This window comes from Lynx rufus, unplaced genomic scaffold (assembly GCF_022079265.1).
Source record: "Lynx rufus isolate CCGP_SWC_20201006 ecotype Redwood Valley unplaced genomic scaffold, mLynRuf1.p SCAF_9, whole genome shotgun sequence".
Taxonomy (NCBI): domain Eukaryota; kingdom Metazoa; phylum Chordata; class Mammalia; order Carnivora; family Felidae; genus Lynx; species Lynx rufus.
The window spans coordinates 106,811,091-106,833,713 of NW_025814897.1; the positions used below are offsets into that span (position 1 = coordinate 106,811,091).

General features: G+C 52.5%; 2 protein-coding genes across 4 annotated transcripts; both read right to left on the minus strand.

Annotated features, from left to right (window-relative positions):
- Positions 1-1,358: 1,358 nt before the first annotated feature.
- GANAB (glucosidase II alpha subunit) lies at positions 1,359-17,145 on the minus strand. 3 transcript variants are annotated; one of them, XM_047070640.1, is made up of 25 exons: positions 17,068-17,144; positions 14,303-14,407; positions 14,050-14,158; positions 13,709-13,836; positions 10,080-10,259; positions 9,523-9,588; positions 8,649-8,718; positions 8,393-8,480; positions 8,209-8,305; positions 7,776-7,956; positions 7,025-7,178; positions 6,574-6,809; positions 6,365-6,491; positions 6,180-6,259; positions 5,806-5,949; positions 5,608-5,704; positions 5,178-5,279; positions 4,757-5,000; positions 3,856-3,920; positions 3,591-3,667; positions 3,404-3,478; positions 3,098-3,211; positions 2,864-2,976; positions 2,600-2,700; positions 1,359-2,461 (listed from the first exon to the last, which is right to left on the minus strand). In XM_047070640.1, exons 1-25 carry the CDS (start codon positions 17,103-17,105, stop codon positions 2,352-2,354), a joined length of 2,901 nt encoding a protein of 966 aa, XP_046926596.1. In that variant the 5' UTR covers positions 17,106-17,144; the 3' UTR covers positions 1,359-2,351. The 3 variants fall into 3 exon arrangements, 2 of the variants coding, with proteins under 2 accessions (XP_046926596.1, XP_046926597.1); XM_047070641.1 differs by lacking the exon at positions 9,523-9,588; XR_006960549.1 differs by lacking the exons at positions 1,359-2,461; positions 2,600-2,700; positions 2,864-2,976; positions 3,591-3,667 and having other exon boundaries at positions 3,187-3,211; positions 17,068-17,145.
- A 225-nt stretch (positions 17,146-17,370) lies between these two features.
- INTS5 (integrator complex subunit 5) lies at positions 17,371-21,930 on the minus strand. Its single transcript, XM_047070639.1, has 2 exons — positions 21,812-21,930; positions 17,371-20,521 (listed from the first exon to the last, which is right to left on the minus strand). Exons 1-2 carry the CDS (start codon positions 21,889-21,891, stop codon positions 17,542-17,544), a joined length of 3,060 nt encoding a protein of 1,019 aa, XP_046926595.1. The 5' UTR covers positions 21,892-21,930; the 3' UTR covers positions 17,371-17,541.
- Positions 21,931-22,623: the final 693 nt, after the last annotated feature.

The following is a 22,623-nucleotide window of genomic DNA, read 5'->3' on the forward strand; positions in this document are numbered from 1 at the left end:
ATAAGGGGCAGGGTAGGGGGGAGTAGGGAGTGGGGTGCAAGGCAGTGGGCCACCTCCCAAAAAATTGGAAATAGTTCTTGGTTAAGCGTCCAACTTTGGCTCAAGTCGTGATCTCACAGTTGGTGGTTTGAGCCCTGCCATGGGCTCTGGGCTGACAGTGTGGCCTGCTTAGGATTCTCTCCCTCTCTGCCCCTGTCCCACTTGCGCTCTCAAAATAAATAAAAATATATGTATTTCTTGAGCTGAGCATTCCAAGGACACATCCCCTAACTATTCATAGGCACAAGCCTTCCTGAGGAGTCATTTTCCCTGGAAAAAAAAACAAAAACAAAAACAAAAAAACAACCCTCTAGTTTCTTATAAAATAATGAGACTGGTCATCAGTCTATAAAATGGAGAGAACTATTTCCCATCACTGAAACAATGGGGAATTCATGAGAGCATCAGACTAAATAGCTGTTTCTATTCAAGAGGGACCCCATCAGCTCTGGTCACCACTATTTTTTTTTTTATTATTTATTATTTTTGAGAGAGTGCGAGCAAGGGAGGGGCAGAGAGAGAGGGAGATCTCAAAGAGGCTCTGTAGTGCCAGAGCTGAGCCCGATGCGGGGCTCGAATTCACAAACCAGATAAGGACCTGAGCCAAAATCAAGTCGGACCCTCAACCGAGCCACCCAGACGCCATTAAAAAAGTATTTTTAGGGGCGCCTGGGTGGCGCAGTCGGTTAAGCGTCCGACTTCAGCCAGGTCACGATCTCGCGGTCCGTGAGTTCGAGCCCCGCGTCAGGCTCTGGGCTGATGGCTCAGAGCCTGGAGCCTGTTTCCAATTCTGTGTCTCCCTCTCTCTCTGCCCCTCCCCCGTTCATGCTTTGTCTCTCTGTGTCCCAAAAATAAATAAAAATGTTAAAAAAAATAAATAAAATAAAAATTTGTTTAAAAAAAAAAAGTATTTTTAATGTTTATTTTGAGTGAAAGAGTGCGAGTGGGGGAGGGGCAGAGAGAGGGAGACAGAATCTGAAGCAGGCTCCAGTCTGAGCTGTCAGCACAAGAGCCTGACACAGGGCTCAAACCCATGAACCGCAAGATCATGACCTGAGAGGAAGTCAGACGCTTAACCGAAGAAGCCACCCAGGCGCCCCTCTGGTCACCACTATTAACTAGGCCTACTAAAATCTGATGACCTTGCCGGACTCCTCTATGAAAATACTGGCCTCTAGCAAGTTGAAGACCACTTGCACTTGCTCATTTTGCTGAACTGATGAGGCTTATGCTGAAGCTAGATGAAAATCTCAGGCCCTCAGGTTTCTTCTAAGGGTCTGTGGTTCAGGCTAGAACTAGAATCCAGACACCAACAGTTATTTATGGTTTATCTCTTTATTGTTTCTCCTTTTATCAAAACCTGTCACAGCTGGGGGCCAAGAGGAAGTAAAAAAAATTGCCACAAATATTCCCCCTTGTCCCCAGTTAGTCCTGTCCCACCCCCCACCCAGGGCTTCGGGCCAACCCTGGGCACACATGATCATCTCCCCCCACCCTCAGCCTTCTCGGAACAATAAATACAGGTGACCGTGATTCAATGAAACCACAACTGATTTCTCCATCTTGAATGCCCCTCAAGGGGACAAAAAGGGGGCAAAAGAAGTTTAATGCCCATCCCCTCTTAAAGAAGAGTGGAAACTTCTTTCCCCCAAGGGACAGGGGAGACAGAACTGCCCCTGTCAGAACTGCAGCAGCTCTAGAAGCAATCAGGGAGAGGAAAGGTTGGGGTGACAGGGAAGAGGATGTTCTCCAGCAACCTCACTCCTTTGATCCATTCATCCCTTATCAGGTAAGGGGTGGTCCCAGTGTATCAATGGGGCATAAAAAGGGGAGCGCTGACAGAGAAGAATCAGGAAGAAATAAAAGGAGGGAGAGCAGTTTGGTGGGGAGAAGAGGGGAAGGAGAAAAGGAGCCCTAAAGCTCACTGCCCTCATCTTCTCCCAAGAAACGGCATCAACACACAAGAGGTATGAATGAAGAGGGTCTGGAGGGGATTCAGGGCCCCCAAAAGAAAGAAGAAAAGAGAAAGCAAGGGCCTCGTGGTCCCCAGGTCTTCACAGGTGAATGTGCTCCAGTTAGAGCAACAGAGTGTTGGGGGAATGGAGGGAGACGGTGTCAGTGGGGTGGGAGAGGTCGGAAGATCACAAAAGGAAGTTAGAGCCCAGGGACAGCTTCTCATCCTGCCCAGATGTTGGCAGAATCTGGGTCTTCAGATAAGAAAGGTGAAGTGTGGGGAGGGTCACACTCCAAGGCAGAAGGAAGAGGAACTCTTATCACCGCCGCACCCCTCCCACCCCCCGGCATCCCTTGGGTTATCGCAGGTGAATACTCCAGTCAGATGCCACGTTGACGCCAGGCTTGCGCAGGATCAACACAGAGGTCTCAGGGTCATGCTGGAAGGACAGGCGGCTTTCGGGAGATCCTGGTGGAAAAAAAAGAAAGTTGCACACTTATAGCAACAGGTTATGGCACAGCAACTACTTTGCTATGGGCAAGGTGTCCCTGGCCCTGCCCCTACATCCCCTCTGTCCCCACCCCAGGGGCCAGCCTTGCTCTTCACCTTTTGTCTGGAGTACCACGGCTGCTGGCTTTCCGGCCCCTATTATCACCACCCGCTCAATCCAGATGGGTGTCTCAAAGTGGCCTCTGGGGTCTGCTGAGCTAGAGGGAGCAAAAGCAAATGCCCATCAGGGAGAAGGATGTCAGAGCAGAAGGAAGGACGAGACCTTAAACAAGGTCATACGCAAGGTCATAATACAAGAGAAGAGTACAATGTGCGGTGAGCATCCCCGAGGCTACCAAGGAAGAATGGGCACTTCGTTACCTGGAGACAAGGGTGTTGCCAGAGAATGAGAACCGACGTAGCAGGAACTCATGGCGAGTCTGATAGTTGAACGTGTGCCCATCATCTAGAAACAGCTCTCCTTGGGCGGTACCCTGAGCAAGAGGTAGGATGGATGAGAGCCTGGGCCCAAGAGGGAGTGAGGGGCACTCCCCGGGGGACTGAAGCCCAGTAAGGGAGCAGAGGGCTGAGGGGGCTCCCTGTCCATGTGCTCACCTGGGGACTGAGAGCAACGAAAAGAGTGATGGGGTCATCCTTCATGCAGTCGGAAGAGCGCCGCACCCGCATCCATCGGGGGATAATGGTCCCTCCACGCTGGAACACGGGGATCTAGGGCGAGAGCAGCGCTGGGATAAAGTTGCCCCACTGTCCAATCTTGGGCCCTGCAGTGTGTCGGGCACTGCAGTGTCTCTTGCTCTTCCCCATCTGTGCCCGCTTAAGTCCTAGACCCTGAAGCACACACTCTCTCCTTCTGGAAACTTACGGACAGATGGAGCTGGCAGTTGGGCTGGGCATACTCACACTGCTTAGAGTGACAGGCAGGTACAGGGTCTGGGGACCATAGTGCTTCTGGTAGCTCTGAGTGTCATACCACACCTGTGGGTGGCAGGAGAGATACTTGGTCACTCACCACACAGGGCCCCCATCCCATTTACCCTCTTTGGCCTCTACCACCTTTCCCCACCACACCCTTTCTTCCTTAACTCACCTCCCCTTGGCCAGGCAGATAGACCTGCACGCCATGAGCCCCGGAGTCTGATACGGGGTGAACCAGTAACGCATCCCCTAAGACACACCAGAATCAACTGTGAACTGAGGGGGTCGGTTCCCAGACAGGGAGCACCAGAACGCCTGCCCAGCCTCACTCACTCCTCCCTCCCTGGGCGTCTACAGCCACCCCCCACCCCCAACCACAGGTGCTCACTGCTCAGCCCTATCCCAACCCACCATCATCTGCCCTCCCCGTTTCTTACCAAGCAGGAACTGATCATCTATACTGAAGGTGGTCACATCCTGAGGATAATGCACCCACAGGGGCCTAGAGAGGAAGCAAGACAAGAAAGGAAGACACCTGCTGTCTTGGCAGATGTCAAAGATGCTGCCCCAGGAACTGGAGGAAAGAACAGCACAACCCAGGAGCTTGCAACCAGACAGCCCAACTGACCTGAAGGCCTCAGCTATGCACCCTACCCTGGGGCTAGTCATTGAACTTGCTAACCCATCTCCTTGCCTCCTCCTCCCCTGTCCCATCTTAAAACATTCTCCCCGCAACTCTCCAGTGGCCATTTTGTCGTCCTGGGTCAGGTGAAATTTTCCTCTCCCATATCATCTTCTACCTCTCCCTCCAGTTCCTTACCCTGAGACACACAAGGCTTTCTATTCCTGGAACACAACAAACTCATTGCCACTGTACAATTTCTGCACTTGCAGCCTCCTCTGCAAGAATGTGGGAACATTCTTCCTTGAGGTCACAGGCCATCTTCTTCATTAGTCAGGCCACCTCTCACATGCCCTTCTTCTTAAGAAGGCCATTTGTAGAAATTAATTCCATATCCCTGTTCTATTTTTTCAAAGAGCACTGTTGGCAATTTTCTTATTTGTATATTTGCATACGTCCGTCTGTCTTGCTCCCAAGGACAGAAGGACTCGTCTGCCTTGGTTCAGCCTCTGGGGATAGCGATGAACAACGCCTGGCAGTAATGTTTACTGCTACTCATCCCCTTTATTCTTTTCTTACTCTTGACCTTGAAACCAGAGTTTCCCTCTTTTATAAGGCCCTGGTGGGTGACAAGAGAGGCCCAGAGATGGAACCCAGTCCCCACTGTCCCTTAGCCACCTCGGCCCACTCTACACAGACCCAGCTGAATGCCTTACCTCATGACAGGAATGCCTTCACGATGAGCCTGATAGAAGAGAGTGTACCAGAAGGGCAGCAAGGAATACCGCTGGCCCAAGGCATCTCGGATTATGTCATGGTACTGAGTAGGTAAGAGCCAGGGCTCTCGGCGCCCAGTGTCCAAGTGTGCGTGTGCCCGGAAGAATGGCTGGTAGGCACCCATCTGGTACCAGCGCACAAGGAGCTCTGGCTCTGGATTTTTGAAGAAACCGCCCACATCCGCTAAGAAAGGGGAGGGAGGAAGCAGGTTGGAAAAGTGGGTGAAGGAGGGCTGCTGCCTAAGGAGCTCCCCCAGGCCCCACCCTGGACCCTCAGCTTGCTCTGTTCGCGCCTGGGTCCTGCGCCCTCTACTTGCTCCTCTCCCACCAGACCAAGACCCCCAATTCCTCCCCCTCTCACCTCCGCAGAAGGAAAGTCCCACCAGCCCCAAGCTGAGACACATAGGGATAGAGATCTTCAAATGGTCCCATTCAGCAGTGTTGTCCCCTGTCCACACAGCTCCTAAGGAAGACAGGGAGATGGAGTTTGCAGACAGTGAAGGGCTCCGCTTTTCATACAGCTGACTCCTTCGACCTGCCACGTCCGCTCTAGGGCCCCCAGGGTCCTGTTGAGGAAGGCACGGCAAAATGCACAAAAGCACTTGAAAGGGGACAGGACCCCCGATCCCTGGTTCCCTTTGAGTGCCAGGGACAGCGGGGTGGGGGATGCGGTGCGCTGTTCTCAGAGGACAGCTGTGTGGACGGACTGCTCGGAGAAGCAGGCCTTGGCGCGTCACTCTTCCGATCTGGTCCTCACACCCTCTGCCACAGCTCTGTTCTCCAAGTCTTACCGAAACGCTGGGAGCCGGCGAAGAAAGCCCTGCTCAGGACAAAGGGGCGCTCTAGGCCCCCAGAGCGCAGCACAAGCCCCTCTGCAGTCGCCATGTGCTGGGTGGAGACAGAAGAGGACGGGTGGTGAGGAGCAAAAAGCCTGCCGTCATCTGGTGCGAGTTCCCCGACCCTCAGGCCCTCCTCACTCAGCCTCTTACCACGTAGAAGCCATAGATGTTATGCACGTCTCGGTGCTCCCAGCCCCCATAATGTTGCGCATCCTTGAGCATGGTAACCTCAGGACCATTGAACACGGATGGTTCGTTCATATCATTCCAGACATAGAGGTTGGGAGCTGAGCCCTAAGTACACAAGGCAGAAATAGGGTCAGAAAGACAAAGGAGAGAAAGATGACAAACTATGAAAGAACTCCTAGGAATGCAAAAAGAAGCCCTTCTCAGGGTCCTCCCAGGATCAAGCCTCGGGATAAATATAGGCAGCCAACCACAGCAGGGCTGGCCAGCGGAGAATGACAAGACTCACGGAGGCAGGGTGGGAAAGACAGACGCGGGGAGGGGAGGGGCTGGCGTACCTCATAATTGTCAAAGCTGAACATGTTAGCCCACCAGGCCCTCATCGTGGGATTGGTAAAGTCAGGGTAACCAGCTGCGCCTAGGACAAGTTAAGGGTGGCTGTCAACCTCCAAGGGGCAAAATGGCTACCATCCTAACTCCCTGGTTTCGCGACAGCCTCTCCCTCAACTCTAGGCCCACCTACCTGGCCAGCACCAGCCCTCGTAGTCAGAGCCATCCCGGGTTTTAACATACAGACCCCGGTTCTGCAACTCTTCGTGTACGCGGTAGCCGGAGTCCACCTTGATGTGGGGGTCCACAATGGTCACCAGCTGCGGGCAAGGAACATGGGCGCTCAGAACTCTCCAGGGCTGCTGTGCCTGAGAAGACTAAGCATGGCCACAGTCCTCTTACCTTCCGCCTCTTGGAGGCCAAGTGTTCGAGCATGGTAAGGGGCTGGGGGAAACGGCTGGGATCCCAGGTGAAGTACCGCTTGCCATCAGCATGCTCGATGTCCAGCCAAATGACATCACAGGGCAGGTTGTGATCATCGAAGCCCTGATCGACTTCCAGCACATCGGCCTCATCCCGATAGTTCCAGCGGCTCTGGTGGTAGCCGAGGGAGAAGAGCGGGGGCAATGCCTGGGTCCCTGCAGGCATGGGGGTCACAGTGGGGTCAGGCCCAACCTGGGGCCAATGGGAACACCCAGAAATCGAGGGAAGTTTGTCAACTAGACAGAAAGCGAAGGGTGTGGAGCTAGGAAGTAGGCTGAGGCACAGGATTTTTGAAAGTGCAGTTATCCCTTTCAAGAAGACGAGGGCCAGCAAAGGAGGCTGCTGGCTGGCAGTGAGGGGACGCGCGTACCTGTGAGGCTGGCATACTGCCGGAACACATCAGACACAGAGGGCCCAAGCAGCAGGAAGACATCAATGATGCCACTCTCTGACATCCAGCGGACATCTGTCTGCGGGGTCTCTCCAGAGCCCTGCAGGTAGTCTAGCATCTTCCCAAACAGGGTCTACAGAGGGAACCACAGACACAGGTCTAACATCTACCCTCTTCTTCCTTGACCCGGCGACAAAGCCAATGTTCTCAGAATCCTCACACAGCTGGCTCCTAACAAGTCACTCTGGGCTGAGGTGAAGGGTCACCTCCTCAGTAAGGCTTTCCCGGACCACACCATAAAAGCAGCACTGTCCCCATCCCCAGCATGTGACCACTGCATTTCTTTCTTAGCACTTACCACCACTGAACTCCCCTGCCTTGTTACATGTCTAACGTCTGTCTTCCACCCTGACAGCGAGGACCTTTCCTACCTCAATGAGCAATACATTCCCAGCACCTAGAAAAGTATCTAGTACGTGATGTGGAGCCAGTAAGAAATGTACCAACAATAAGTGCAGAAAGGGCAATACCTTCCCCATTAGTATGTGTTTTCTGGAAATTACTGGGGAATTCACATGCTGCTCCCAAGGCCAAGGGCCTCTTCTCCGTTGCAGTCCCCAAACAGGTACCCCTGTGGGCCTCCCGCCAGCCTCTTTAAAGCAAATGCCCTAGCACACTCGTTTGTCTCAGGCCTGATGATGCACTCATTGCTCCCCGCCTGCACGCTCACCTTCCCTGCAGTGTTAGAAGATATGTCAACCCAGGTCTCTGCGGCATTGAGCCAGAAGATGCCCAAGTCTCGATGAGGGCTGTGTGCCAGGAGCACAGGCACAGACCCATACAAGGCCATGGGGTTGTAGAGCTCATACTGGAATACATCCAAATTGTAGAGGCGATACGGCTCCCCACCCCTGAAGGCAGACAGACAGACTGGCCTTAGGCTGTGGCACCCACAACCTCCACCCCACAGATGTAGGTGAGTAATAAGAACTCGTTCCTCTACCCTTACTTGAAGAATTTTCTGATCACCAAGGAGATCCGGCCTCAGGAAGTGGTTCATGCTTGTCTGGAGTATCCAAACTGCACGGACACCACCCCACAGCCTCAACTTCCGACCTCTCTCTCCCCTCCCCTCCATGTCCTGGTGTCACCGTGGGACTCACTCAGTGACCTTCAGCCGTAGGTTTTCAGCATGCTCAGGGATCCCATACACATGCTCCATGCCTGGCAGAGAGAAGTCCAAACCCACAGACGTGGGGCCTGGAAGGAAAGCAAAAACTGGGCTCCAGAGCTCCCGTTTGACAAGGAGTCCCTGCATCCCTGCCCAAGGCTCTTGCAGTCCCTCACCATATGGCTTGCTGTCAGAGTGGGTTTTGAATGTCTCCTCCCAGGCTCCTGGCTCATCTTTCTCTGCCTTCCCCTGGGTCTCCTCTGGCTGTGAGGAGGAAAGCAGACCACCTCCAATCACACATAGCTCTCTCTTCCCCCACCCTTTTCTAAATTCCATCTCCGATGAGGAGACTGAGCTCAAATTTCCTGTGGGCCTTTCCCCTCCAGCCTCCCGGCCAGCCCTGTGCCCCAACCACCTGGCCCACCGACTTGCCTTGTCACCGTCCCCAGGCGTTTCCTCGGGCTGGTCCCCACCACCCTCAGCTGGGTCTTTTGATCCTTGCCTGGAAGGTAGGAGAGCTGTCTGCTCCAATCCAGAGGGGGCAGGGACGAGGGGCTAGTGGAAGGAGGGGTAAGGGAATAGAGAGCCAAGGGTCCAAAGGAACGAAGGCATTGGAGGAAGGGACTGAACGTTAAAGCTTGGTGAGGGACCCCAGCGAGCAGATAAATGTGCCAAGGACGGGGAGAGAAATGAGGAAGGGAGATGAGTAAATGCCACCAGGAGGGGCCTTCCACACACAGGACCAAATCCCCAGCCTCTGCCCACTTCCAGAAGAGACAGGCAGGATGGCTCCAGTGCCTGCATTGGGAATGCCAGTGCTGGCTACGCTGCCTCCGAGACTCTGGCCCCAACTACTGTCACCGGGCCTCTTGGCCTGACACCAGGGTTTTACAAAGGCAAGTGGGTCATACCATGGTCAAGCCTCTACGGATATATGCAGGGACTCAAACAAGAGGTTCTGCCAAAGAATGCTTTCAAGGGCAGCTGGCAAGCAGCTCTGCCTAGAGCCTCAGTGCGCCCCAGCTGAGAGCCAGAAACCCCAGCAACAGGCAGTATCTCTCCACCCCTTGGCAAAGCAAGAAGCTGCCTACATTCCTCAAGGACTTCCAGCATTTCATCTTCCTTCTCCCAGGGGGCTCCCAGCCAAGGGAACAGGGAAGAGTGACCAGATACCCACATACCTGGGGAAAGAAGGGTGAGGGCAGGGTGGGGCATGGGAAGGTCTGGGGCACCTTCCCTTGGGGGCCAGAGTAAAGGGCAGGTAAGGGCAGAGGAACAGATACAGTACCAGTGGCCATGGATTTACCTAGAGAAAAGGTTCTTGATCTTATCCCAAATGCTACCGAGCGTGACACTAACTTTATCCGAGAAACTGGGGCAGGAGGAGATGGGTAGGGAAGGGGGAAAGGAGGCACAAAACCAACACAAAAACAGAAACATAAAAGTGAGTTTCAGTCGACAAACTTCCAGAGATGGGGGGGTGGGGGGAAAAGAAACAAAACAAAACAAAACAAAAACAAAAACAAAAACAAAAAAACAAAAAAAGGAAGAAAATAAATCTGGGAAATGTGATGGCGTGAGAGGGGAAGGAGGAAAAGGCAGACCCAGGCAGGCCTCCCAGAGGAGGTGCCCAGGGTACAGCTCAGGGACAAAACTGACTTGCCTCCTGGTCTGTACAGGAAACGGAGAAAACTGTGACCCGGGTCTGCTTCCTACCCTCCCTGAGAGTCAGCTTCTCCCAGCCCCCACCCCCTACCTGGTGGTCCTGCCACCCTGTCCCCTCCCAGGGAACCAGTGCCAAACCCACCACACCCCTAGGCTCTTTTACACCAGGTCCCTTCCGGTCCCAGGCCCCGTACTCACGGGACCCTGGGGGCCCTCTGGTGCTCAAAATCCAAGAGTCCTCGGGCATTGACACTGAGCAGAAGGCTGCGGTCCTCTAGCAGGTCAAGGCGGAACGGCTGCGCCGTCAAGATGATTTTATAGGGTCCCTCAGCCACAGTAAGCTCCACGCTGTTGTCATCACGGCCAGAGACAGAAAGCCTGGGAAAGAGATCAGAAGGGATACAACGAAGTGCAAAGGATCAAAAGTAGTCACAACACTTTAGAAGAGAGGGGACCTGCGAAGGGCTATAGGCGTGTGGGGACAGTGCCAAGGATGGACAAATCAAAGGAATCAAGTAAGCGCTGGGCAACGGACCCAAGCATACGTAGAAGTTCCAAATGTAACAGAGGTAGCATGGCAGTTCGGTGAGGAAAGGACTATCCGATAGTGAAGGAGGAAAAACATTTTGGGAATAGGAAGAAAATGGTACTATCTATATTCCTACCTCATACTAGATACTAATATCAACTCCAGACAGGTTATGATTCTTTAACTTTTTTTTTAAAGTAATCCCTACACCCAACGTGGGGCTTTATCTCATGACTCTGAGATCAAGAATCACATGCTCTACTGACTGAGCTCGCCAGGCACCCCTGAGGTAAGATTTTTAGAAGATGTAAACTTGAAAAAAAAATTTTTTTTTCTGACTTTGAAATAGAGAATTATTTAAACATACCTTAGGGGCACCTGGGTGGCTCAGTTGGTTAAGCATCTAACCTTGGCTCAGGTCATGATCTCACAGTTCATGAGCGTGAGCACCTCACTAGGTGAGCTTGAGCCCCGCTTCAGGTGAGGTCGAGCCCTGCATTGGGCAAGCTCGAGCCCCGCTTTGGGTGAGACCCACTTCCCTCTCCCTCCTTCTCTCTCTGCCCCTCACTCACTTGAGCCCTCTCTCGCTCAAAAAAATAAACAAATAAAAAATAAACACAACTTAGAGGGCACCTGGGTGGCTCAATCAGTTATGCGTCCGACTTCAGCTCAGGTCATGATCTCACAGAGCCCACTTCAGATCCTCTGTCCCCCTCTCTCTCTGCCCCTCCCCTGCTTGCACACGCTCTCTCTCAAAAATAAACATTAAAAAACAGAAAACACAACTTAGAAAGTGCTAACACCAGAAAGTAAAGATTGATATGCATGACAACATTTCAAATCCAGAATTCCTGCTTATCAAATCCAAATTTTCTCATTCAGGTGTCATCAAACCAAGAAAAGTTTGAAAAACTGTCCCAGTCTTGAGAAGCCTAAGGAGACTTGGCAACTAAATACGTTATCCTAGGTGGGATCCTGGAAAAAGGATAAAAACTATTAGATAAACTTTTATTAGATAAAAACTAGGGAAATCTGAATAAAACATGGACTTTAGTTAGTAACAATGATATCAAGCCATCAGGGATGACAAATGTACTGCATTAATACTAACAACAGGAAGAACTCTCATAAGATCCTTGCACTACAGATCTAAAACTATTCTAAAATAAAAAAATTTTTTCAAGACACCTTTAGGAGAGTAAAAAGATAAGCTACAAACTGGAAAAGGATAGAGCTACAATACAGGTAAGTGAGAAAGGATCAAGACTAATGAATGGGGTGCCTGGGTGACTTAGTCAGTTAAGCATCCAATTCTTGATTTTGGCTCAGGGGATGATCTCATGGCTCATGGGATCGAGCCCCGCATCAAGCTCTATGCTGACATCGTAGAGCCTGCTTAAGATTGTCCCTCTCCCTCTCTCTGTTCTCCTTCCCCACTTTCGTGCGCATACACACACACTCTCTCTCAAAATAAATAAATAAGCATAAAAAGAAAAAAAAAAAAACGACTAATGAATTTCTGGGGCACCTGGCTGGCTCAGTCGGTGGAGTATGCGACTCTTGATCTTGGGGTTATGAGTTTGAGCCCATCTTGGGTGCAGAGATTACTTAAAAAAAAAAAAGAAAAGAAAAAAGACTAATGAATTTCTACAAATCAGTAAGGATGAACAACAGGAGAATGAGCAGAACTATGAACTAGCGTTTCACAGAATTATAAACCAGAACAGATAGACATGTGCAGAGGTGCTCAGTCTCACTAAAAAACTGGGAAAGACAACGAAGCCAAGAAAACCACACAGCATCATTCTACAGCCATTCCATCAACCAAAATTCAGTCCAATAGTATTAAGGGTTGCAGAAGACGTGGGTCAAAGAGGCCTTTTCTATACTGCTGGTGGAAGTGTAAATTGTCAGTTGCTCCGGCTCTACCTTGGAAAACAGTGTTTCCACATTCTACAACTCTGTGGCTCCTTTCCTAGCTCTGCCCCAAAGAGAAACTCGTGCACACGGACACAGGAGACATGGACAAGAGTGCTCACGCCAACACTCTGAATAGCAGAAATACTGGGAACCCAAGTGCCCCTTAATGTAGGAAGGGATCAATGAGTTGGGATATATTCATATGTTAATAGTCTACAGCAGTAAGCATGAATTTCTAAAGCTACATGCAACAGAGCTATATAAAGTTACGCAAAAAATGGAAATTCCAGGGGCAGCTGGGTGGATCACTCAGTTGAGCACCCGACTCTTGATTTTGGCTCAGGTCATGATCTCACAGTTTGTAAGATCAAGCCCCAAGCCAGGCTCCGTACTGGCAGCACGGAGCCTGCTTGGGATTCTCTCTCTCCCTTTCTTTCTGCCCCTTCTCCTGCACATGTGCACTTGCTCCCTCTCTCCCCAAAAATAAATAATGTTAAAAAAAAAAAAAAAAAAAGGAAAATTCCAGAAGCCCACATTCACTAAGTTACTTGCCCTGTAACACTCAAAACCAAACACAACTACATAATTTATGGCTTAGGCATGTAAATACAAATATGTTTGTGTACATATGTTCTTACACATACACGATACAACTGTAAGAACAAAAAAAACAAGGGAATGATAAACTTGAGAATAACAATCACCTGTGGGGGTGATCAGGGGCACAGGACAGGGAGAAGTATATGGTTGGGTTGGGTAAAGGGTATACAACGTGGAGGGTTCATCATATCGAATTGTAAATTAAGTACTTAATAGAAAGCCATGCACGGGGTGCCTGGCTGGCTCCGTCAGAAAAGCGTGGGACTCTTGATCTTGGGGTCATGGTTTTGAGCCCCACATTGGGCACAGAGATTACTGAAAAAAATAAATAAGCAAACTTAAAAAAAAGACAGAGCCATACACGGAATACTCATGACAGTGTGGCATGACTCAAGAATTTGAGTAATCCTATCCTGAGTATCTGAGGAGAAAGAAAGAAAAAAAGAAAAGTGATCGGAAGGAGAGGTAAGGGAGGAACCAACCACACAGACATAATGCTGGAGGGCAAGACCTGGGGCCTTGTTTATTTCCTCTCCCATCGTCAGCACCTAGCCCGGGCCTGGCACAGAAACGGAGGCAACAGCTGTTTGCAGAATGAAAGAAGACAAAAAGCGAAAGAGAAAATACATAAAGCAGAGAGAGAAATGGAGCAAGGTAGAGGAGAGTGGCAAGATGCTAGTCAGCTGTTACCCAAAAGCAGAAAAGAAAGTCAAATAAAGTTGCATCAAGAAGGAGAAAGAGGCTGCGGAAATGGATAGGTTTCTCAGGAAAAATTTACCGAGCTGTAGGGGGATCAGCCACCAACACATCTGGCACCCGGTATCGGGGCCGCCGGGGCTCCAGTTCATCAATCCTGATCCGAGTCATGTTCTTTTGAAGCCCTTGGAGCTCCAGGACCAGCAACACCTGTGGGGGCAGAGGTCTGGATGTGGGGAAGGGAGAGGGCTACACCACAGAATGCCCTCTGAACTCACTCCCTCCTGAGGGGTCTCCTCCTCATTCCTCATAAAATCCCAAGATAGTTGGGAAAGGATGTTGGCTGGCTACAGGTTCACCTTTCCCAAATTACCCCTTAGCCATTTCTCCACCCCCACCAGACTCCTCCTTTTCTCCCCTGACCTTGGTGACCTCGTTGATCAGATGGACTGTGAGGGCATCAGGACCAAGTTGCAGAGAATCCAGCAAGGCTCGGTACGGAGAGAGGCCTGGCCGTATGCTCCGTTGCCTCCTGCCAAGCGAAATGGGAAGGTGGCAGGGTTCCCCGATGTTCCTAGGTCCCTCTACCACCTCAAGTGTCCCCAGGCTACCCAATCTGCCACAGCACCTCCCACATTACCCCAGTTTCCATCCCACTCTCCAAGGAATATCATACTTGCAGAAGGAACTCTCTTCACAGGTCTTAAAGTTGCTTCTATCCACAGCAAGGGTAACTCCCAGACAGACACCTAAACAAGCGAGTACCAAACCTGTCCAAGACCTGAGGAGAAAAAAGACAAAGAGGCAACCATCAGCACAGAGGTTAGAAAGGGCTCCACCTCCTGAGGTAAAGGCCCCTTCCCACCACAACCCTAAAAGGGGAGAAAGACAGAGTCTGGTTAAATAGAAAAGAAGGCAGACTGGACATGGGGTGAAGCGTCAGGCGTGAGAAGCTGGCTCGCTCACACCTTCCCTTCAAAAGGCACAGGAAGTGGACAAAGGATCTTTGGCCTTCAGAGGCCCTGGTGTTGACTCTGGTTACATCAGCCTCTCAGAGGAAAGGAGCAGTAACAGCCAGTCCCGGGGGAAGTGGTGGTACCGTGTGAGGAAAAGAGAAACAAAGCGAGCCCGGCCTTCCCACGGGCAAGACCTCAGGGGGAGCTAGGGTGAAAATGTTAAGGATGTACCCTCAGCTAGCCTGCTATCACAATAGAGTCCTAACATCCCCAGCACCCTAGGCATACTGGTCCTCTGATGTCTACTCCTGTATCTTCAAAATAAGTCACCACTACCACTACCTAAGCCTGAAAAACAAAAAATAACAGCTACATGTACGGAGCCCTAATGTTCCTCCAGGGGCCTGGCTAACTGCCTATATCCCTAGTTTTCAATTTTCCCTGCAGTTTTTAAAAGTGCCAACACCTGGGTCTTGCTCCCAGCGATTCTGACCGAAGTGGCACGAAGCGGGGCGTCAGTTTTTTTAAATTTCCCAAAACAACTCTAATGGGCAACCACCATTCAAAACCACTTCTTTATACACACTCCCTCTTTTTCATCTTTTTCGGTATTTTCTTTGTGAATGTAGGGTTGGGGTTTTTCCCAGATGGGAAAATTGAGGCATAATAGGTTCGATGATCCATCCAAAACTGAAAAGCTAATAAGGGGTGACATTGAGACTGAACTCAGCTCTGCCTGACAACGGGGCCCACATACTTCACGATACACAATACAGCACACAACCTATGAAAAGTGCCTGCGTCATTAAGGACCATTACCCCAAGGTTACCACAAATTGTCACTTCCCCAATGTGCTCTCAAATGACAGAAAAGGGACTAATAGGCTTATTTGAACAAGTTAGTTTGAAAGATATGTTCGCCCATTCTGAGTAAACCCTAAACAGAGGTTCTCAAACTTTATTGTCTATTAAGAATTACCTGCAGGACTTATTAAGTGCATATCCCGGGAGTTCGGGAATCTGCATTTTAACCATCCTTTCCAGTGACTGATGCAGGTGTTCCAAACAGGGGAGAAAACACAACACATGATTCCTTTCTTCTCAGCCTTAAAAGATTGCAACCTACTAGCTAACAAGGTAGCTAAAGAGTAGGGCTTACTATATACATTGTATCCAGCATTAGCCTCAATATTGGCTTGAAACCTAAACTAAGGAAAATCACCAGAAAGGAAATCACCCAACACAGTAAGCCCTCCAGTTCCAGAAGAATATGCAAAGGAAGTCAGGCCACACAGAAAAGTGAGGAAAACACCAGGCACTGTGGTTTGATAGGCCAACCAGGAATAATCAGTAGCAAAACCAGCAGAAGAAATGCTACCAGAAAATTCAATAGCAAGGTTTGGGGCCCAAGTCTTGAGGAGTGACTGCAGCAGGCACACTACACCACTGACCCCAGGTCTACCTGCCCAGAGCAGCAGTAATCAGACTTAAATACCCTCTGGAGTACTATTTGCACAATCTATAAAATGGGCTTGGAGAAATGCCAATGAGGATAGGATTTCTAAAAGATCTTTCAAATGTGACCTGTTGGAAGGCTCTATGTACTCAGGGATGCCTTGAACGCCCGAGCAAGAGGCGGTCACAAGCCAAAGTCAGGAATGAGCCACAGGGTAAGATGCACCCGTTTATTGTTTCAGATCACAGGCTTCCAGAGAGTTGAGTTTACAGTCCAATCTTTTTTTCACTGCTGGTTGACAGTACATGCCTCTCCCACCCCGGTATATCCGTTAGGTCCGGGTAAACGCTTTGTGGCGCTGGTGATTGTTTTGAACCGTTTTTGTTTTTTGTTTTTTTTTGTAATATAAACTCGAGAGCGCAGACCAAACCATTCGATTGCATGTTGTGTTTGAGCACCATCATCCAGGCAGGCCGTGAAGTTAACGTGCCCAGCGACCGTGGATACCGAGCAAGCCAGGGTTGGTGTCCACGTGAAGACAAGGGCAGGGCAGGGTCCGGGACTCTGGGGGGTAGGGCAAGAAAGGTAGTGCAGGCCGGACGGCAAGCCGCGGTGCTTCCCGGCTGAGGGGCCCGCGGGGCAGCAGGCTGCGTTCCCGGAGGCCGGGCCGCGTCTCGTCCCCCGCCCCGATGGCCCCGCGCACTGCAGGAAGGAGGCGGCAGCGTTAACCGCCGCGAGCCGCCAAGCGAGGGGGGACGGCTGCGAGCGGCCAAAGCCAAGAAGAGCAAACGGCTGCAGCCCTCTTGAGCCGCCGGGCTGGAGCGGGAAGCCCCAGCAGCAAGGGCCCCCAACGGCGCGCGGATCTACCGCGAGGAAACTGGGGGCGCCTGAGGCCGCCTCCAGAGAGACAAAGGGTGCTCACGAGGCCGTGAGTGACAGAGTTTTAGGAGGACATACAGGAAAGAGAGATATGGGGCTTGGGGGGCCTGGGGGCGTCCCGGGCGTGCCCCGGGATTCCGGGCTCCTCACCGCCTCCTACGCGCCGCCACTGCCGCTACCGCCGCCATCTTGTGCCGGGTTTGCTCCTTGACCCCGAGCCTCCCCTCCCCCCGCGCGCGTTGAGCCACGTATCTTAGCGCCCGCCCCTTCCGGCCTTCTGATTGGCCCGGTCACACAACAGCCGGGCGGCTACCCCATTGGCAGAGCGCACACAATAAATGCCCGCGGGAGGCGGGGCCAGGGGCGTGGCCTGATGGCGGGGGCGGGATTGTTCAGAGCCAGGCGCTGTCCGACTTTGCCAGCTCTTAAGCATCAGACAGAGGCACTGGACTCTGCTTTTCTCAACTCGGTAAATTTTATTTAGAAAAAAAGGCGGGGGAGGAAAAAAGTGACACCGCTCTTTAGGCCAAGGTTTAGAAGAGAAACCTCCACCTTTCTGCAGCACCTTAGCCCCCCCTCTCTCTCACTGCTTAACGTCCCTTGGCTTCTGAATCATGGAAAAGGCTATGTCCCCTGCCGAAGGAGAGTGGACGGTGAAGGTGCCTGGAAACGGCCAGAGAAAAGCCCCAAGCGGTCAATGTTGCGGTGGAGGACACTATGCAGAACCGCGAGATGGGGTCCACCCTCACCCCCACCCTCCCTGGAGAAGTCCCGGATGAAGCGACCACGCTCTGACTGGAAGATGAATTTCTGGGGCAATGGCCCATGCTCCCGGAGAAAGCCCCAGACACTGAGCAGCAGCAGACGCACTTCGAAAGGTGCCAGTTGGCTAAATACCTCGTGCATATTCCCCAGGGCTGGTGGCAGGAGGCTTCCCTCAGCCATGACTGCTACCAGGGTGCAGGATGCCTCCAGGTGCCAAGGGGAGTGAGCTGTATCAGGGTGGCGAGAGGCTTCCCAATGACCCAAGAGGGCGGCCAGTAGCCCCCGCAGGAGCACGGAGCAGTAGCACAGGGCTGGGGGAGCAGCTGCTACCAGCTTTAACAGCTCAAAGAGCAGGGGCTGTTCCCGGAAGCGCCGGCCAATGCGGAGATCCCGCTCCACGGTGGCCCGGGCATGCTCCTCAGGGGGCCAGGCTAGCTCAGCACCAGCTGCATCAGGACACACACTCTCCACTAACGTCACTGCCACTGCTTTGGCTGCCTCCGGGCTCAGGGTGGGAGTCCCCCAGCAGCCCCCACATTCAGTCCCCCCAGGGGCACTGCAGCAGTGCACCAGGAGGCTGAGGAGGCTCTGGGTGTTATAGATCACTTCCTGCTGATCTCGCGACTGCACAAACTTGGGTGGCTTTAGGCCACGACCGATGACTCCAGCGTGGAAAACTGACCAAATCCCTCCAGGACCTGGCACGGCTGCAGTGTGCCGCCGGTTTGTGTCCAACAGGGAGGCAGAAGCCAAAGGAGCGGAGACAACTGAAAGAGTCTCGTTGTCCCTGTCCACTTCCCCTCCAAACAGTTCTGTGTTGCCCCGATGTAAGGCTCCCTCGACTAGCAGCTGCAAGACAGCCTTGAGCCCAGCTGGAGAGGTCTGAGAGAGGCGGGTGAGAAGCTGAGAGGCCGAAGCCACACCTGGGGGGCCATGCAGCCTCAGAGAGGCAAAGAAGCGATGCACTCCAGCTCTCACCAGTCCCAGGAGTTGGGAGGGGGACAGGGCTTCTTGAGGAAAGGGACAAATGGCCAGGAGGGAGGCAGCAGCTTCAGCTACTTCCTCCTCAGGATGTAGCAGGAGAGGAGCCAGGTCAGACAAATGGGCTGACGCAGACTCCCCAAACCGGGCCCCTAGGGCTGCAGGGCCCTCACCACCCTGCTGTTCCCACCCGATTAGCAGTGCCAAGTTGCGCAGGAACCGGGCAGTGAAGGGAGGCTGCAAAGTCCCTGCATGTACCCGAGCCAGGCAGCTTCGGAAAGCCAGAGGCAGGAGGCCAGACAGACTGACCACCAGCCCCGCATATAATTGGGTGGCCAGACTCAATTCTTCAGGGCTTCGGGCCCGGCTCAGGAGATGGCCTAAAGCCTCAGGTCCACAGCTAGGCCGAGTATAGACAGAGAGCAGGCCCAGGAGCTGGTGTTGCCAGAGGAAGCGCTTCCGTTCCAATCGTAATGTCTCTCCACACAGCTCTCCGACGTGGTTTCTTAGCGCATCTAGAAAGGGCACAGGGCGGGGGGGTGGGGGCGGACCCAGCACCCCTTCCCCAGGAGACCCTCCCCGGTGATGAACCAGTTTTTGCAAGTGCAGAAGCAGCAGCTGGATCAGCCGGTCACAGGCCTCACGCACAGTGTCTGGCACAGCCAGGCCTTGGGTGGTAATGACTGAGGCAGGCATGGCTGTGTCCACCAGGAACTGCAACAGGCGGTAGGCACCTGCCCCAGAGGCCTGGCTCACCAGGTGCACAGCCAGGTTCAGCATGTTGTCCAGCTCCTCTCGGGGGAATCCCTGCAGGTGCTGCTGCAGCTGGCTCAGCACGGCTGGGGGCTTAAGGCAGTCCACCAGCTCTCCAGAGACCGTGCCCAGCAAAGCTGGTGACATGACCGCCAGCTGCAGTAGGAAGGGAACTGTGGCCTGAAGGGAGGGGTCCCCACTCCGGCCCCCAGTGCCCCCTGCCAGGCTATCATGGAACATTCGCAGAAGCTCCCGTCGGATGCTGTCTCCGTGGCGGGAGGCCAGGTGCCCTAGGATGCCTACAACTGAGGCAATCTTGGGCACCCGTTTCTCCCCAGGGATAGCAGGAGATCCAGGAAAGGGGTCTATAGAGGGGGTTTGAGAAGAGCTTCCACCACTGCCACCAGCTCCACCTCCAGCCCCACCGTGAACACAGAAATCCTTAAGGCCACAGGAGAGAACTCGGGAGATGATGGTGCCAGGAAAAGAGGAGCCAATATGGGCCACAACCCAGTCGAAGTGTGGGGAATGCTGGACAGAGGTATCCAGCAAGGCATCCACGCAGGCATCTGGGCAACTACCAATGAGAGCTGAGAGACACTGAACATAGATGTCCATTAATGTGCGGGTGGCCCGGCAGCCCATCCACAGCTGCAGCAATTCGTTGAGGGAGCCAGTGGCATGGGGCACACGCTGGTGCTGGCCTGAGTATGTGCTGCTCAGCTGCCCCATGAGGTCAATGGACCACGCGCTAATCACAGGTGCCCAGGCCTTCGGGTTGGCCCGGATAAACTCAGACAGCACCTGCTGCACTTCCTGCACCACATCTTCTAGACCAGGTCCCCCAGCAGGGACGTGGGAGGGTGGGGGTGGACGGAGGTGAGGGGGGCCAGCCACAGGGCTTTCGTCCAAGGCAGCCAGGTGGGCCCGGACGCTCTCATCAAAGACGCCTCGCAAGTGGTCAAGCACGGCGGCCCGAGCCGGTGGCAAAGAGCGGAGCAGGAGAAGGCCACAGCGAGCATGTTCCCGGGCCGAGAGTTGGTGGCCCAGAATAGGGTCCACGCCAGTCAGAAAAGCCTTGATTTCCTGGGACAGCTCTTGAGCACTGAAAAGAAAGCAAGAGAAGCAGACTTAGAGTGTTGGGAGATGGTGGGCACATTACATTCCCTCTGTGAGCTTCGGGTTTTTTCCACATAAAACAGGGACAACTGTGCTTCAAAAGATAATGTAAGTGAAGCACTAATGCACCATATCAAGTTTCCACTAATCACCCAATAAATGCTACCTATTTTTCTTTCAATAATAACAATAATGTCTATGTTAGATAACTCATCTCAGGTACTCTTGAAGTACTTTATATGTATTATTTCAATCCAGACAACAGCCCGATAAGGTAGGTACTATTATGTTCCCACTTTACAGATAAAGAAACCAAGGTTAAGTAATCAGACTATAAGCTCCAAGAGAGCAGTAAACATTTCTGTGCTCTTCAACACCGAATACCCTTCTACTGAGGTGCCTGGTATATGGAAAGCACTCCATTAAGTATTTGTTGAATCAAGTAAGTATACCTTGTGTGGCTACATCTGCTTTAAAAACACCTTTCCAACTTTACTGCCCTTCCCCCAAAACACAAGCACCCTCGTTAAGGCCTCCTAGTACCTTTTTCCTCCCATATTCTGCAAGCATCCTAAGCACACACCACTTGGACCCCACATCAACAACCACCACCTTCCCAGCATTCTCAGTGTGCCTTGGAACCACGGTATCCCCAGGGTTCATACAAGGTAATAATGTCTGCCTTTCAGCCCCTTCCCCTCCCAAAACATATGGCTTCAGTGGTAGAGGTTCAGAAGCCAGTGTTATGGGAAGAGGCAAAGTCCCCTTCCTCTTACTGCCTTTTCTGCCAAAGACCGCATCCTCTAGGGCTCCGACTGTGCCTTGATTTCTTAAATAAATAAATAAACCACCCTAAGGTAAGGGGGAGTATCTTAGTTGCAGGACAAGGGAAAGGCTAGAGGGAAGCATTTTGTGGGCCTGGGTTCTCAGGGAGACTCCATGAAGTCAGGGGACTCCGGGTTCTCTCGGCTCTAAAAGGGGCAGGACAGCTGGGTTCCCAAGAGTTCTGATATCCCCAACTCCTGTGAGAACAAGGCCGGGATCTGGGGTAACGGGGCGCTGCGGGTTAGGGGGAGGCACGACCGAGATCTTAGAAGGGCGGGCACTGGAGCCCAGAGTTTTGGCGCGGCAGCCCCTTGAGTTCTGGGAAGACCGGACCAGGAATCTCTGAGAACCCTGACGCGAGTTCTCGAGGTAGGATCCGGGTTTCTGCCGAGAAGGCTGGGGATCGGCGCAGGGCCGCGCGGTGGGGGAAGATGCCAGGGGCTCTGACTACCTGAGCGGCGCGGGACCGTGGGTGGCCGGGGCAGGCCCGGGAGGCCCTGGGGCCCCGGGAGGGTCGCACAACGCGGACATCCCGGAGCCCTAGCCCGAGCCCGAGGCGGGAGCGGCGAAGCGCAGGTAGCGCATGCGCGCTGACGGGAACCCTGAAAGGAACCAGCGACTAGGCTTCTCAGGAAAACCAGTCCGGCGACGTCCGCGACCCTCATATGTTGGTTCCGGACCGGAGTCGGGATCCCCGGAGCAGGACTGCGACTGTGACAGCAAGAAGCCGACCCGCCCGCAACAAAACCATTTCCCCCCCGAAGGGCGTTTGACACACAAACTAAAGCAGGCTGCGGCTATTCACACTGGATTTAATTATTTTTGTCTAAAGCCAAAAATACAAAATATTCAACTCGCGAGGTTTTTAAAAAAGGAAGCACTGGGAAATATTTTAATCAACAAACAGTGACAATATTAAACGAATAAACAAGTAGATAAGTAAACAGACCGTGACAATGGAGAAAGCAGTTAAAGGAGAGAAGGGAAGGGAAAAGCGAGGCGGGGGGCGGGGGGTGGGGGGGGAGAACGAAAGAAGGGAGAGAAAATTCCCGAGAGGAAAAGGAAAGAGAGGGAGGAAGAGGAAGTCCGAAATAAATTGGGTTGTAGGTGTTCTTCCAGTCACAGGCTGGCTCTACAGTCATGTTAGTCTCTGTTCTTTAGGCTTTGCTCTCTCTCCCCAACCTGCCAACTCAGGGCCCTTCCTCTCCCTTGCGGAGAGGGAGCCTGGAAACTGTATGACAAACTCCTATGCATTCATCAGTA